Genomic DNA, 16,717 nt, shown 5'->3' on the forward strand with positions numbered 1-16,717 from the left:
CTCAGGCTGGAGTGCAGTGGTGCAATCTCAGCTCACTGCAGCCTCCACCTCCCAGGTTCAAGCAATTCTCCTGCCTCAGCCTCCAAAGTAGCTGGGATTACAGTCGAATCACTTGAGGTCAGGAGTTTGAGGCCAGCCTGGCCAACATGGTGACACCCCCGTCTCTACTAAAATACAAAAATTATCCAGGCATGCTTTGATTTTTAAAAAGAATGAACATTTTCCTTTATAATGGGAAAATAAATTAACCTTTATGTGGAAAAAAAAAGGTACTTCATACTTGTCATCTAAAACAGCACAGGAAATCCCCACCTCAAATAAGAAGTTAGATGACCACTTTTGTAATATTTGAAAATAAACCAACTTTATTTGAATCAGTCAATACCAATCAAGACTGGAACACAAATTTGTAATTGGTTCAGATTCATGAGGAAAACACTCAGTTGTATCTTCATTAAAAGGCATTTTACATTTATTAAGGCTTGAAAGCAAGTCCTGTTATTCATCACCATAGTTAAAGGTCTCGAGAAAATCAAGTAACTATCATCTGGAGTGTCTTTGTAAAATGAAACACTCGTTCTTTTACAAAAGCTAAGCATCTTTTGTTAAGCTAGTTAACTCCGCAGCTTATAAAATAGGACAACGAGGTGGCCAGGAAAGTAAGACAAATTCAAACATCAGCTGGATAATTTATATTTTAAATATATGTATAGTCAATATTGTGAAATCTCTAACTCTACATGAAATACTTTAGATGACTGGATCCTTAAAAGTACATTTTACCAAAAACAGATTGCTTCTATAGAAACACAGAATAGCCCAAACCTTATATTGAGGCAACGTATTTTATTTATTTTTGGTTGCAAGAAAGGAATTGGATCTATTTCTTTAACATTAAATGAAATTATGCACACTTTGGATCATACATAATTATGAATCAAAAGTATCCTGACACTAAGCTGGGAGATGCATACTGACAAAGGGGAAGAATGTGTGTTGATGAGGAGGGCACATGTTGCTTGATTTGAATGATAAAGAGAAATGGATAGAAGACAATGGGGCTGTGTGCAGCAGGTCCTGTTCGCTTAAGTTTTCCTAACATCAGAATCAGGGTGCTTCACATGCACATGTCTTTCTCTGATGCTTTCTTAAGATTCTCCTTAATGTCATTTAAAAAAATAAGAAAGTGATCCCTTGGGAATCATTGTACTTAGTTTTAACCATGAGTTAACATTTCCTTTTTCCAAGGAGGATGACACCAGCATCTTGATTCACCGTGCAGTTGAGATGGCCCCTGGCCAGTGGGAATTGAGGCGAGTCACAGAAGTACTTACCAAATACTCACCTGCTGCTTCTAGTTTAATTTAATTTTAGACACACACTCTCACAGTGATGCTAAACTCTTTACAAGATAGACCCGCAGCTTCCTGCCTCTGCCTCTCTCTTAGTTCTATTTGTCCAGGCCTTGCTGATTTCTGGGACTCTCATATGGTCAAGATCTATTTCAGGCATGACCTATCTTATGACAGTTCTAAGATGCTTGGTATTGTCTGTCTGTGGAGTGGCCATGGGGCACAGAACTGTGAAAGGCTTCTGTTGTTTCATTTGATAAGGGACTGGAAAGGCAGCCTGGGAAAACTCACACTTGGTGTGGCCTTTTTCTGATAAGATCAAGACTTCACTGGCCCCACCAGCACAAGAAGGGAATGCTGAGGACAGGGCCATTTCCCAAGATAAAACTAGTTTGGGATCGTGTGGCCAAATAAGCTGATGGGCTCTGTTTCCGACATTTCAGCTCATTCGCTTAGTGCTAGGTCACTCTACCTCTTGTTTAAAAGAATATAGCTATGCTCACATCTGTGACTCTGAATTTATCAAGCATTTGACTTTCTTTATCAGGAGATGAAGAAACTGTGCTTTGGATCCATCATGATTTTACTTATCCAGCTTACTTTTTACAGTTATTAAAATCTTACTCAATACCTTCTCTCTGGGCCAAACTCAGAAGCAGGCAGTGCTGAATAGACAGTGAATTCAACTCAGTCATTCTGAGTTTGACTCTTGCTTCTGCCTTCGTCTCCCACTACCCTGCTTCCCCCACCCCCAATAGTGCTGTGCAAGTCAAAGAAGATAAATAAATACAAAATAAAATAAGATCTCAACACAAATACATCCCCTTTCTGTGCCACCAAAATGCTTTCTGAGCGATTTGTATTCTTTCAGGACCAATGAAAAGGAAGCCTCCTACCCTATAGCTGTATAGTGTGGGGTCCCAACTGCAGACCCTCCCGTGCTCCCTGAGTTGTTCTTGGGACACCTAAGGACCTCACCACACTGTTGCTGAGACATGATGTGCTGCACATATGATAAGAAGGCCAGACAGGCTGAAGCATCTGGAGAAAGATCTCTTTTGAAAAAAAAAAAAAAAAAAGGAAGGTAATATTAATATTATCGTTACTTTAATATACCGTAATAAATCTAGTCATAAGACACCATAACTAACTCTTAGTCCATAGTCACTTGCATTATATGATAATCCAGTGCTGAAATATAAAGAAATTTCTGAATTAAGTACCCAGAAGTGCCTTCCTTCCGTACTCCTCCCTCTCTTTCAAATGGCTATCATTGATCATATAACACCCCCACCTCCTTGTCTTAATATATTTATCTCTGTAAAACTAGCTCAACCACAGAAAGGACATCTAGAAACAGCAATATTGATTTGGTTTGGCCTGTTTGTTTTTAAGGACTTTCCAGTTGCTGAATTCTGAACATCCAATCCGAGTCCTTGGAATTCTGCAGACTTCTCTGGGGTGGAGTGGCCTCACCGGAGGCTTGGTTCTGTTTTCTCTGTGGCAATTGGCTATGATTCACAGATGTGTTTCCAGAACAGCCCAACTGTGGGTCTCAGGGAAGTAAACTGCCTCTTAGGTCATCCTGCCTGTGCTGTAAATTCGGGGAAGGATTTCTGAGTACAACAGGATTTCACACTAATTAAAAGGCCTTCGGGATCATTCCAGCCCTCATCCCCCAGGAGGCCAGTTTGGGGCTTTTCCCTACAGTTAAAAAGGACTCTTTCCTCACCAGTTCTCCTTGTTAAACATCTCCAGGGCACAGTTTCCAGGGGGACCTGGAAAGGTTCCTTTAGAGGTGGAAATGAATCAACTCATTCCGCCTTTTCAAAGCTTTCTCAGGCTTATAAAGTGTCCTACTGAGAAAGTTCCTCTTCCTCAATGGGCTCTAGGAGACCTCCTGCTTCCTGTCCTCTGATTTGATCAATGGGTCACTTTTTTTCTTCAGAGATCCCTGGAGGCAGGTAGGTCCAGGGATTGCTTGGGTTAGAATTTGTTGATATTTCTATGGAAAGGACCCGTGCTGTCCTGCCCTTGCTGAGAAATGAGCCAAGTCCAGGGGCTTTCCGGCACTTGGGAGCCTCACCCTTTACCAGCGAACACTATAGAAGGGGGATTGTTGAAGGTAAGGGCCTGTGGCAAATGGATTTTCTCACTGGGCGTTCACTGGGAGAGGGAGTTGATGAGTGCATTTTTCTTAGTTTCCTCTGCACAGGTCCCCAAGCTCAGGCTGGGTAAGCTTTTTAGGAGATGAAACTTAAGGAGAATGACAAAAGAGTGAAATATTAGCTTAAAAATTTTTCCTTTTTTTTTTCACCTGGCAGTTGAGTCAGATTGTAGGAAAATTAACCCAGATGGGTCTACATTTTTCTTCAAGTTCAAACCACATGGTTTCCTAGTCAGAAAGTCTCATGGACTTTCTTCCTAAGGTGTTCTATGATCAGACCACCTCCTAAATGTGGCTTTTACCCATTACAGGCTACAGTTGAATCAGGCAGGAGCAGCTGCTGGAGAGCACCCAGCCGACAGACCTGCATTCCAGAAGCAGCTTGGAGAAACTGGCAAGACATTTTTGATCCATTCTTGGGTTTTTACTGTGAGGTTAGCAGTTACATGATGCCACCAGTCCAAGACTTAGATCATGAGAGAAGGCCTTTTTAAAAGTTTACCAGGGAACATCGAGGCTCATAAAGAACTCTTTTGTCTTCACCCATCTCTCCTCCTCCCACTCCCATCCACTTTCTCATAGCTCAAAAACCACTCATTGGTAAGCACAGTCAAACCCAGGCCTGTAATCACCTCTGAAATAACTACTCCTAAGCAAGCAAACCCCATGGCTGGTAGACCCCGTGGGTATTTTGGCATCAACACTGCTCCCCTCCCCTCCCATCCCAGTCACTGCAGTTTAGAATTGCATGCCAATTTCCTTTTCTGGCAGGGCCTGGACAGCATGGAAGCCAGGGACAGCATGGGCCAAGTGCGCAGCAGCAGCAGCGCAGCATTCCTGGCACTGCAACAAACTGAGAATGTGTCTCAAGTGACTTTCCAGTCTGGCCTTTAGTGCCCAATAACCAGAGTGTCAGAAGTAGTGAGACTGAAGCTGTGTTTGCCAGACACCCAAGTCCATAGCCAGCTCGGTACTCCTCCATTCACTGTCTCTGTCTCCCCTAATGGGGTAATAGATCTCTCTCTAAGAAGGATGAAGATGGCGTTTGTCCTTGGCCTTGTAGGTATGGACGGAGAGGAGGGTAGAAAAGGAGTTGGTGTTGCATGTTTCTAAAGCATCTGAGAAGGTATTTTGATATTGGCAGAAGAAGCTAGTGGCAATCCCATATGTGGGCTCTCCAACACTGACTGACCCCAAACATGCTGAGCCCAGATCAGGCTGGCCGGCCGAAAGGTGGACTGTGTCTATCATTTCTGCTAGATTCCTATGTGAGGAGGCCAGGGATGGTGCTGACCTTCGTGAAAGATAGCAGGCTGGAGTTCCCATGATACCAGCAAGATGAGGCTGGATTATAAAAAGTGCGCCTCAAGGCAGTGATAAAGAGGAGTCTATGAAGCTGGAGTCTTAGGGGAGTGGTTGAGTCCTTCTGCAGCGGGGATGGGGCAAAATGGCTGTGCTCAGGATCGGCTGAGGCGTTTGGCGACATCAGCGTAGGCCAATTCGATCTCACTGTCAGCTGCACAGGTGTTGGTGAACTCATCACGGGCATAGGCGTTCTTGAGGTACCGCCACAGGCCTGTCATCTCAGCCGGGATATCATAGTTGCGGTATTTCTTGGCCACAATCTAAAACAGAGATGGCAGGACAGAGGTGGTGTGAAGGCATGAAACAAATCATTAGAAAGTGTTAGTGGCCGTCCCAGTGTGTGTGCACTGCAGGAAACTTCCGTGCATCACCACGGGCCATCAGTGATATGTTTGAAATGCAAGGTGGCAGTGCTGTCTTCTTTTTGTTTTGTTTTAATTTAATTTCTTAAGTAAACATAATTTGCCCTTTGACCTAGTGTGTCAAATTCTAGGAATTTTTTCTCAAGAAATAATCGTGGATGGATATAAAGATTTAGCTACACAATTATGATCCCAGAACTATTTTGAATAACAAAAATGGTGCACAGCACCAATGTCCAACAATACATGAATACATACATTATCTTACACAAATAAAATGGCATAGAAGAGGGACATTAAAAATGATGCTGCTGAGAAAATCTAGTGATCTGGAAAACTCTCCAAGATAGACTATTACATTTAAAGTTCAAGTATAATGCATTTGGAGAAACATGTATGATGGCTAGATGTCTATATACCTATATATTACCAGTGGTTATGTCTGATTGATAGAATTATCAACAATTTTTCTTTTCTTCTTTCTCTTATTCACTTTGTTTTACACAGGCCAGTTTTTCTCTTCTTTATTTATAGAAGGAAAAAAAAACCATGAAAAGCAAGTTAGATATTGGAATGTATATGTAGGTTTAGACTATGACATAAGAGTAAGCAAATACTGATTTCTGTTCTCGCCCTGGTTTGCCACAGTCGGGGGGGATGTGGACTGGAGAGTTCTGGAGAAGTGGTATTTATGTTGAGAGAAACAAGAGCAAAGTGATTAAAAGCATGGGCTCTGGATCCCAACTGACTGGATTTGCAATCATGGCTCCACTTAGCAGCTGTGTGACATTGGGCAGGTTACCTAACCTTTCTGAGCTCCAATTTCTTTGTCTCTAAAATGGATGTAATAATAAAACCTACTTTGGAGTAATAAATTAGTTAATACACATCAAATGCTTAGAGGAGTGCCTGGCACATAGTAAATACTCAATAAACATCAAGTATTATTATAATTCATTGAGACCTAGCTTGTACCCATTTGCATGCATTTTCTTAATGGGGACAGCAGGATGGTTTCTTTAATGAGGTCTCTCTAGCTGCGGCAGCTTCATGGACCTGTGACCTGTGCAGTCTCACCTTGCACTCAGAAGAGCCCTGCTGTTGATTTAATGCTCTGGGGTCAATGTGTGGAAATTCTTAATAATTTTTAAACAGGGCCCCCCTGTTTTCACTGTGCACTAGGGCCTGCACATTAGCTGGTCCTCCTCTAGCCCTTCCAGGCTAGGCTAGGGTAGGGGTAACAGGAGAGTAGTATCACTTCTGACTCCCCTCCCTCCCTCTTTTCTGTCCCTCCCTCCCTCCCTCTCTCCTTCCCTCCGTCCCTCTCTCCTTCCCTCCCTCCCTCTCTCCTTCCCTCCCTCCCTCTCTCCTTCCCTCCCTCCCTCTCTCCTTCCCTCCCTCCTTCTCTCCTTCCCTCCCTCCCTCTCTCCTTCCCTCCCTCCCTCTCTCCTTCCTTCCCTCCCTCCTTCTCTCCTTCCTTCCTTCTTTCCTTCCCTCCCTACTCCCTTCCTTCCTTCCTTCCTTCCATCCTTCCTCTCTCTTTCTCTCACTCTCTTTCTCCTTCTCTTCCTTCCTTCCCTCTTTTTTTTGGGGGGATACAAGGGGGTACATGTGCAGGCTTGTTACCTGGGTATAACGCATGATGCTGAGGTTTGGGGTATGATTGGTCCTGTCACCTAAGTAATGAGCATAGTTTTTCTACACTTGCCCCCCTCCATCCCTCTGCCAAGTAGTCCCCAGTGTCTATTGTTGCCATCTTTATGTCGGTGAGTACCTATTGCTTAGCTCCTACTTATAAGTGAGAACATGTAGTTTCATGTTTTCTGTTCTTGCATTAGTTTGCTTAGGATAATGGCCTCCAGCTGCATCCATGTTGCTAAAAAGGACATGACTTTGTTTCTTTACATGGCTATGTAGTATTCCATGATGTATATGTACCATGTTTTGTTTATTCAGTACACTGTTGATGGGTACCCAGGTTGATTTCATGTCTTTGCTATTGTGAAGAGAGCTGTCATAAATATATGAATGCATATGAATTGTTTTTTTGGTAAAACAGTTTATTTTCCTTTGGATATATAACCAGTAATGGGATTGCTTGGTCAAATGATAGTTCTGCTTTTAGTTCTTTGAGAAATCTCCAGAGTGACTGAACTAATTTACATTCCCATTAACACTGTATAAGTGTTCCCTTTTCTCCACAGACTAACCAACATCTGTTGCTTTTTGACTTTTTAACAATAGCCATCCTGACTGGTGTGAGGGAGGTGTCTCCTTGTGCTTTTAATTTGCATTTCTCTGGTGACTGGTGATACTGAGCTTTTTTTTTTTTAATGTTTGTTGGCCACTTATTATGTCTTTTTTTGAGAAGTGTCTGTTCATGTCTTTTGCCCACTTTTTAATGGTATTATTTGGTTTTTGCTTATTCAATTGTTTAAGTTCCTTATAGATTCTGGATATTAGACCTTTGTCAGAGGCATAGTTTGCAAATACTTCCTCCCATTCTGTGGGCTAACTGTTCACTCTGTTGATAGTTTCTATGTGCAGAAGCTCTTTAGTATAATTAAGTCCCACTTGTCAATTTTTATTTTTGTTGCAATTGCTTTTGTAACTTCATCATAAATTACTTCCCAAAACTGATGTACAGAATGTTTCCTGGTTTTCTTCTGAGATTCTTACAAGTTGAGGTAAATCTTTAATCCATATTGAGTTACTTTTTGTATATGATGAAAGGTAGGGGTCCAGTTTCATTCTTCTGCATAGGGATAGTCAGCTATTCCAAAACCATTTATTGAATAGGAAGTCCTTTCCCCATTGCTTATTTTTGTCAATTTTGTGGAAGATCAGATGACTGTAGGTGTGTGGCTTTATTTCTGGGTTCTCTGTTCTGTTCCATTCATCTATGTGTCTGTTTTTGTACAAGTACCATGTTGTTTTGGTTACTGTAGCCTTATAGTGCAGTTTGAAGTCAGGTAATGTGACACTTCCAGCTTTGTTCTTTTTGTGTAGGGTGGCTTTGGCTATTCCGGCTCATTTTTGGTTCCACACAAATTTTTAGAATAGTTTTTTCTAGTTATGTGAAAAATGACATTGGTAGCTTGATAGGAATGGCATTGAATCTGCATATTGCTTTGGACAGTATGGCCATTTTATCAATATTATTTCTTCCAATTTATGAGCATGGAATGTTTTTCCATTTGTTTGTGTCAGCTGCGATTTCCTTAAGTAGTGTTTTATAGCTCCCCTTGTAGAGATTTTAACTCCCTGGTTAGATGTAGTCCTAGATATTTTATTTTATTTTATTTTTGCAGCTATTATAGATTGGAGTATGTTCTTGATTTGGCTCTCAACTTTAATATTGTTAGCATACAGAAATGCTACTGATTTTTGTACATTGACTTTTTTTTTTTTTTTTTTTGAGATGGAGTTTCGCTCTTGTTGCCCAGGCTGGAGTGCAATGGTGCAATCTCTGCTCACTGCAACCTCTGCTTCCTGGATTCAAGCGATTCTCCTGCCTCAACCTCCTGAGTAGCTGGGATTACAGGCATGTGCCACCATGCCCAGCTAATTTTGTGTTTTTAGTAGAGACAGGGTTTCTCCATGTTGGTCAGGCTGGTCTCGAACTCCCAACCTCAGTCGATCCGCCTGCCTCAGTCTACCAAAGTGCTGGGATTACAGGCATGAGCCACTGTGCCCAGCCACATTGACTTTTTATACTGAGACTTTACTGAAGTTGTTTATCAGTTCCAGGAGCCTTCTGGTGAAGTCTTTAGGGTTTTTGAGGAATAGAATCACATCACCAGTAAAGAGAGAGAATGTGACTTCTTCTTTTCCTATTTGTATGCTTTTTATTTCTTTATCTTGCCTGATTGCTCTGGCAAGGACTTCCACTACTACGTTGAATAGGAGTGGTGAGAGTGGGCATCCTTGTCTTGTTGCAGTTTTCAAGGGGAATTATCCCAGTTTTTGCCCATTCAGTAAGATGTTGGCTGCAGATTTGTCATAGATAGATGGCTCTTATTATTTTGAGGGGTGTTCCTTTAATGCCTAATTTATTGAAGGTTTTTGTCATGAAGGGATGTTGAATTTTATCCAAAGTTTTTTCTGTGTCTATTGAGATGATCGTTTCGTTTTTGTTTTTAATTCTGTTTATGTGGCGAATAACATTTATTGATTTGTGTATGTTGAACCAACCATGCATCCTAAGAAGAAGCCTATTTGATCAATGTGAATTAACTATTCGATGTGCTGCTGGATTTGGTTTGCTAGTATTTTGTTGTGAATTTTTTGTGTCTGTGTTCATCAGGGATATTGGCTTGAAGTTTTCTTTTTTCATTGTGTCTTTGTCAGGTTTTGGTATCAGGGTGGTGCTAGCTTCATAGAATGAGTTAGGAAGGAGTCCTTCCTTGATATTTTGGAATAGTTTAAGTACGATTGGTACTGGTTCTTCTTTGTATGTCAGGTAAAATTCAGCTGTGAATCCATCTAGTCTGGGGCTTTTACTGGTTGGTAGGTTTTTTAAATTACTGATTCAATTTCATAACTCAGTTAGTATGTTCAGGGTTTCAATTTCTTCCCAATTCAATCTTGGAATATTGACTTTGTATACTGAACCTTTACTGAAGTTGTTGATCAGTTCCAGGAGCCTTTTGGTGAAGTCTGTAGGGTTTTCAAGAAATAGAATCATAATCAGTAAAGAGAGAATTTAACTTCTTCTTTTCCTACTTGTAGGCCTTTTATTTCTTTCTCTTGCCCGATTGCTCTGGACTTCCACTATGATGTTGAATAGGAGCGGTGAGTGGGCATCCTTGTCTTGTTCCAGTTTTCAAGGAGAATGAAAAGTGTATTTCTAGGAATTTATCCATTTCCTCTAGATTTTCTAGTTTGTGTGCATAGGGATGTTCATAATAGTCTTTAAGGATCTTCTGTATTTCTGTGAGCTCAATTGTAATGTCTTCTTTGCCATTTCTGATTGTGCTTATTTGGATTTTCTTTCTTTTTTTTTTTTTTTGTTAATCTAGCTAATGGTTTATGGATCTTCTTTATCCTTTCAAAAAACCAACTTTTGGTTTCATCGATTCTTTGTATGAATTTTTGGGTCTCAGTTTCATTCAGTTCTGCTCTGATTTTAGTTATTTCTTTTATTATACTAGCTTTGAGGTTAGTTTGTTCCTGTTTTTCTAGTTCCTCTAGGTGTGATGTTACTTTGTCAATTTGAGATCTTTCTAACTTTTTGAGGTAGGCATTTCGTGCTATAAACTTTCCTTGTAATATTGCTTTTGCTACATCCTAGAGATTTTGGTATGTTGTGTCTTTGTTTTCATTTATTTCAAAGAATGTTTTTACTTTTGCCATAATTTTGTTGTTTACCCAAAAGTAATTCAGGAGTGAGTTGTTTAATTTCATGTAATTGTGTGATTTTGAGACATCTTCTTGGTGTTGATTTCTATTTTTGTTCCACTGTGGTCCAAGAGTATGATTGATATAATTTCTATTTTTTTAAATTTATTGAGATTTGCTTTATGACTGAGCATGTGGTTGATCTTGGAGTATGTTCTGTGTGCAGATGAAAGGAATGTATATTCTATGGTCAATGGGTGGAGTATTCAGTAGATGTCTGTTATGTCCAATTGTCAAGTGTTGAATTTGAGTCCAGAATATCTTTGTTAGTTTTCTGCCTCGAAGATCTGTCTAATGTTGTTAGTGAGTTGTTGAAGTCCCCCATTATTATTGTGTGTTGTTGCTAAGTCTTTTCATAGGTCTAGAAGTACTTGTTTTGTGAACCTGGGTGTTCCAATGTTGGGTGTGTATATATTTAGAATGGTTAAGTCTTCTTGTTGTATTCACCCCTTTACTATTATGTAATGCCCTTCTTTGTTCTTTTTTTTTTTTCCACTATTGTTGGTTTGTGGTATGTTTTACCTGATATGAGAATAGTGACCCCTGCTCTTTTTTATGTTCCATTTGTGTAATAGATCTTTCTTCAGCCCTTTACTTTGAGCCTATGGGTGTTGTTACATATGAGAGGGGTCTCTTGCAGACAGCAGATGAGTGGCTCTTATTTTTTATCCAAATTGCCACTCTATGCCTTTCAAGTGGGGCACTTAGATCATTTACATTCAAGGTTAATATTGATATGTGAGGTTTTGATCTTTTCGTGAAGCTGTTAGCTGGTTACTTTGTAGTTTCTATTGTGTACTTGCTTTATAGGGTCTGTTGGCTATTTACAAGTGTGTTTTTGTGGTAGCAGGTATCATTCTTTTGTTTCCATGTTTAGAAGTCCCTTAAGGATCTCTTGTAAGTATGGTCTAATGGTAATAAATTCCCTTAGCACTTGCTTGTCTGGAAAAGATTTTATTTCTCCTTTGTTTACAAAGCTTAGTTTGGTGGGATATGAAGCTCTTGGTTGGAATTTCTTTCTTTAAGAATGCTGAAAATAGGCCCTCAATCTCTTCTGGCTTGCAATATTTCTGCTGAGAAGTCTGCTGTTAGCCTGATGGGGTTCCATTTGTATGTGTTCTGACCTTTTTCTCTAGCTGCCTTTAAGACTTTTTTCTTTGGCATTGACCTTGGACAGTTTGGTGACTATATGCCTTGGTGAAGTTCATTTTGTATGGTATCTCACAGGTGTTCTCTGGATTTCTTGTATCTGTATATCCACCTTCTACCTTGCTTTCATTTTCAGAGAGGGGCCCAGACCATTGACCCTGGGATCCTCCCATTCAGAGAAGCCCCAGATCAGTCACTCTGGGCTTTCGTCTTCATTTTGGTGCTGGTAATATGCAGAGTTTCCCAGAAAGTTGTGCTGAAGTGAAGGATGACGATGACTTGATGGATGAAAAACTCACTGTTGCAGACATGTTCACAGACATTTGGGAACATTTTTTCCCCTCTATGCTCCTAGGCCAGTGTTGAACTTCTGTTATAACACTGAGCTACAATCTATTCTGAATCATGATTACTGTTTCAGTACCCTTTTTTTTTCTAACTTGTGGGCAGTGTAAGGATAGCAATCACAGCTTCTTCACTTCTGTACTCCTTGATAATCTCAATAATGATGTTGATCAGAGGAATGATAATAACAAACATTTATTCACTGTGTGCTCTGTTCCAGGGACTGCTTTAAGTACTTTGCAAGGTACTTAAATCTCTAAATAATCCTATAAGGAAGAATCTATTATATTCCCATTTACAGATGAGAAAAGCAAGACAAAGGGAGATTAAATAGGTTGGGATTCAAAATTTACAATCTCGTCTGTACATCAGACAAGGTTCTCTAGTGTCAAGTGTAATAAAATAATTTTAAAGACTGAAGATCCCTAGCAATGAGCAAACTGAAGCTACAAGAGATTATGTGACTTAATGTTACATGATAAATTAATTAATTTAACCAATATCTATTGAGTTATCATTAATATCTATTACAGTCCTTGCTTTATAATCCACAGTTCTTTCTACTTTACTACTCAGCCCTACATAGCTGATTAAGCAATGGGTCGGTCTACTCAGAATCCCTCATGTTCCAGCCATTAATCTATTGTTGCTTGTCTCCAAACCTACTCTTCTATTTACTATTTTTTGTGATGCTGGGGCTAGGACTGAGCAGATCACATCTCTTCTTTGCCAGTGAATCCTGTTAGGTTCTGCCAAGAGGAGTTACTGGAGAGAGCCAGCAAGGTTGGAGGAGGAGAAGGGAGGGAGAAGCCCATGCTTTTCAGCTTCCTCTTTCTGTCAGAGTCTCCATTTATTTCTGGGAGCAGCAGCTGAATCCAGTTTGCTATTTTGTCAATACTCACAGGACCACTTCATCATACCCACGCAGAGAGGCCAGCACATAGCAGGGATTCTGCTTTAGAGGCTGGATCCCAGCCAACCTGAGCTTGGACCCTGGCACCAGCTGAGCATCACTTTCACCCACATTCAGCTCTGCAGGGTCCCTCATCTACAGAGCCCCTAAATTTGTAAGTTTTAATAATTCCAACCTCTTCCCTTTGTTCCTCCTGCCCTAGGAGTAGTAGCTGCCTCTTGAAGGTAGAACCTCCTAGTATATTTTGCCTTTCCAGTTCTTTAGTACATAGTACTTCCTTAAATTCTCTCTGTTAAAATAACCGGTTTGGTGTGGGCACCAAAGAAGCCACCCCCACGCTGTTCTGTCTGGCTTAGGTAACTACAAGCAAGGGTGATGAAGTCCGAGTCCTTTGATAAAGCTCTCACAATGAGAGATGCCACCACGATATCTCCCCAGTCCCTTTCTGTTCACTGAAAGATGATGATCCCTTGGGTTGGGCCAAGTTCCTTTGAGAAGAGGCTGTCTTGGCTAAGAGCAAATTCATGCAGGAGTGGTGGCCTGACCAAGAGAACTGGCTGGAATTTATCAGAGTGGATGAAAAAGGTCTCCAATAAGATAAAGGGATCCAAAAGTATTTTTCACAGTGACACACTGATTCATAGAGTAGCCTCAAGTCATTTCATACTGAAATTTTATTTTCAGGATTTTAAAGGGCAGAATGTTAGCTTCAATACAGCAGAAATGCAATTTGTAAATATATACTTCTATTGATGTTGGTGTTCCCCTTCTTGTTTCTCTCCAGGGCTGAACATCGTCACTATGCTAGGCAAGGATCCCAGTGGGCAAGGAAAGGCCTGCAGATGCCTCTCCCAACCAAGACCTGTGCACCCTGGGCCTTGGCTGCTGAGCTGGTCATTTCTTCACACATTGGCTTGACTTTGGGAGATGAGAACTAGGAGGGGGCCAGACAATGAATGTTCAAGCCAAACTCTCATGGAGAGCCTGGGCCAGAGCAACTCTGCTTCCAGGGATGGAGATAAACCTGAAAGCGAGCCAGGCAAGAGGAGAGTGAGCATGAAAGCAGCAAGGGGGTAAGGATGCACACGGAGATCTGACGTTCGCAGGGACTTCCATGCTTATGTTCTGAATTTACTCTTTCATATGAAAACAGTTAGCTCCCACAGCCCAGATTGTTTTGGCATCCGAAGCCAAACTGGAGGCCTGACTTGGCTTCCCCTTCGCTCTTTGTGAACTTTAGAGGTTTGCCAGGTTTCTGGGATCTGATAAGCTGGATCAGCAGAAATCCAAAGAGATAGGGGCCAAGGGCTGGCCTTTGTTCTTTCATTGGCCATCTTCTTTTTGATCTCCAGCTTCTCTGGGTTAACCACCCACTGAATTTTCTCCAAGGACAGGGCTTCACTGAGTAATTTAAGGCAGGTGGGAATTGAGGAAATCACAGGATGAAGCCCAAGGCTTGGGAGATTCATTTGTTTGCTTTGTTCAACAAATGGTTTTTGAGTGGTAGTGAATACATGTTTGAGCAAGAGAAAAGGAAAGAAGGAGGGAAAGAAGAAAGGAAAAGAAGGCAAGGAGGAATACAATCCACTTCTGTTCTTCTAGGCACGAGAAAAATGAATTCCAAAAAGATTAAATGATGTGCCTTAGCTCATGCTGCTAGTTGGCAGCAAATACAGGACCAGAACTCGGGTCTCCTGATCTTTGCATTGTATCACTCTGACACAGTGTGACTGAGCTGGAATTATATCATCCCTTTCAGTGGTACTTGTTCCTAAGGAGAAGAAGAATAAAGGATGATGGGTGGGGCATGCAGTAGTTAATAACTTCAAAGAGACATAGATTGGCTGGACCTACAAATGACTATTGGCTTGGCCCCAAATCCAAAATGTTTTTTTCTAAATAGGTTGTATTTGCCCACTCCACTTTTATGCATGATTCCCTCTCAGTCTTCAGCTCTAAGGCATACGGAAACACCAGTGTACACACAACTGAGTGACTTCAGCTCAAGCTGGTACATGCTCTGGTTGGAGAGGAGATAGCATTTTTGACTCGGGACTTGAGCTGAAAAATAATAGGCAAATACTCAGCTGACAGATGATTGAATCTGAGTCTTCTCAGTGAAGCACAGAAATAAACTGGATATCATAAAGACTTACACCAGGTGATCAAATGATCAATCAATGAGTATTTATTGAAGGGCCACTGTGTGCCCACCATCACACTTTAAAAAGGTCCTTTCCTCACAGAGTTTGCTGTCTGGCTGAGACAGTAAGATATAAGCATGTGTAAAATAGAGCACAATATGGCTATCTGATACTAGGCTGACAGGCAAGCAAAGCTGTTCTCTGTTACTCTAAAGAAAAAATGGATAGCAGGGAGGCATACTTGGGCTCATTGTACCTTAGGGGGATACAACTACTGTCTTCAAATGAGGTGAAGGCAAGCAAAGCTGTTCTCTGTTACTCTAGAGAACAAATGGATAGCAGGGAGGCATGCTTGGGCTCATTGTTTAGAACAATGATTTAATAATCAGAGCTATCTAACATGGTAGGGCTGGCTTATTAAGCAGAGGGCTCCTCGTTCTCAGAGGCTGCAGTCACAGCTTCACAGAAGCCTGTCACAGAAACAGCAGAAAGTGGTCCAGGTTGAAGTGGGAGATTGTTTTGGATGACCTCTAAACGTCCTTTCCAATTCTCAGATTCCCAGGGTTTGTTGTATAGGAGAGGATGACACTACATGCTGCAAATGGTTAGTAAGTGCAATGATAGCAAGAAAGTGACATCACTTCTTGCAACCTCCACCTCTTCATTTGATAGATGAGGAAAATAAGGTGGGCTCACCTTAGGAAGCTGCTGGAGGAAGTGAGAAGGTGGGTCTGTGCACAAAGAAAAAATGCATATGAGGGCACATTTAATAGAGCTGTAGGGGTGTAGCCAGGGAAATCCTATGAGGAAGAGGCCTTTGGAGTGATATGACTGTATACAACAATGATAATTGCGACTATTACACATATTAAGCCCCCACAATATGCCAAGCACTTTCACGCTGTATTTACTCTTCCACCAACACTTGAAGTAAGCAATATATGCCTATTTTATAAATGAAAACTGAAGCTCAAGGAGGCCACACAGCCAACAGGCAGCAGAGGGTGACCTTGGGTCCTTATTACCTGACTTCAGGGTCCAGGTTCTTGACCAACAGGTGGTACTGTCCTTGACTCATCCACACAGGTGACCTGGGCCTAAGATGGAGCTGGATCTTGCAGGCCCCTGTGGGTAGAGCTCTCTTACCTTGACCACATGGAGCTTGGGCAACAGATTGCAGTCAGCCAGGGTCAGCTCATCCCCATCCAGGAACTTGCGCCGGGACCCCTTGTCTTCCCCACAAGTGTTGGCATCAATCTCCTCTGGTAGAGGGGTGTTCAGGTAGTCATCCAATTTCTTTAGAGCCTTGGTTAGGCCTCTTTCAAGAGCTGGCATGAAAGAGTAAAAGGGCCTTTATTCAAACTTCTTGCCAGTGGATACAGTCATAGGGTCTTCAGAGTGGAGTAGCTCATCTAGAATCCTGTCCCCTTCATCACACTGCCAGCTCCCCACACACTGCAGAATACCTGGAAACCATTAACACAATGCAGTAGAAGTGTACTAAATAGGCTGAAAAGGCA

At 41.4% G+C, this 16,717-nt stretch overlaps 1 protein-coding gene across 3 annotated transcripts in view; it reads right to left on the reverse strand.

Annotated features, from left to right (window-relative positions):
• Positions 1–337: 337 nt before the first annotated feature.
• CLIC5 (chloride intracellular channel 5) overlaps positions 338–16,717 on the reverse strand; it is a 117,750-nt gene continuing 101,370 nt past the window's right edge. The window contains exons 5-6 of one of the 3 annotated variants that reach the window (XM_003833212.4): positions 16,344–16,525; positions 338–5,144 (exon numbers count right to left, since the gene is read on the reverse strand). In XM_003833212.4, the coding sequence (XP_003833260.1) occupies positions 4,977–5,144; positions 16,344–16,525 (350 nt within the window). In that variant the 3' untranslated portion in view covers positions 338–4,976. Of the gene's footprint in view, positions 5,145–13,709; positions 14,825–15,874; positions 15,929–16,343; positions 16,526–16,717 lie in introns of those variants that run through there. The other 2 variants (XM_055113661.3, XM_055113660.2) reach the window with 2 other exon arrangements.

Source organism: Pan paniscus, chromosome 5 (assembly GCF_029289425.2).
Source record: "Pan paniscus chromosome 5, NHGRI_mPanPan1-v2.0_pri, whole genome shotgun sequence".
Classification (NCBI taxonomy): domain Eukaryota; kingdom Metazoa; phylum Chordata; class Mammalia; order Primates; family Hominidae; genus Pan; species Pan paniscus.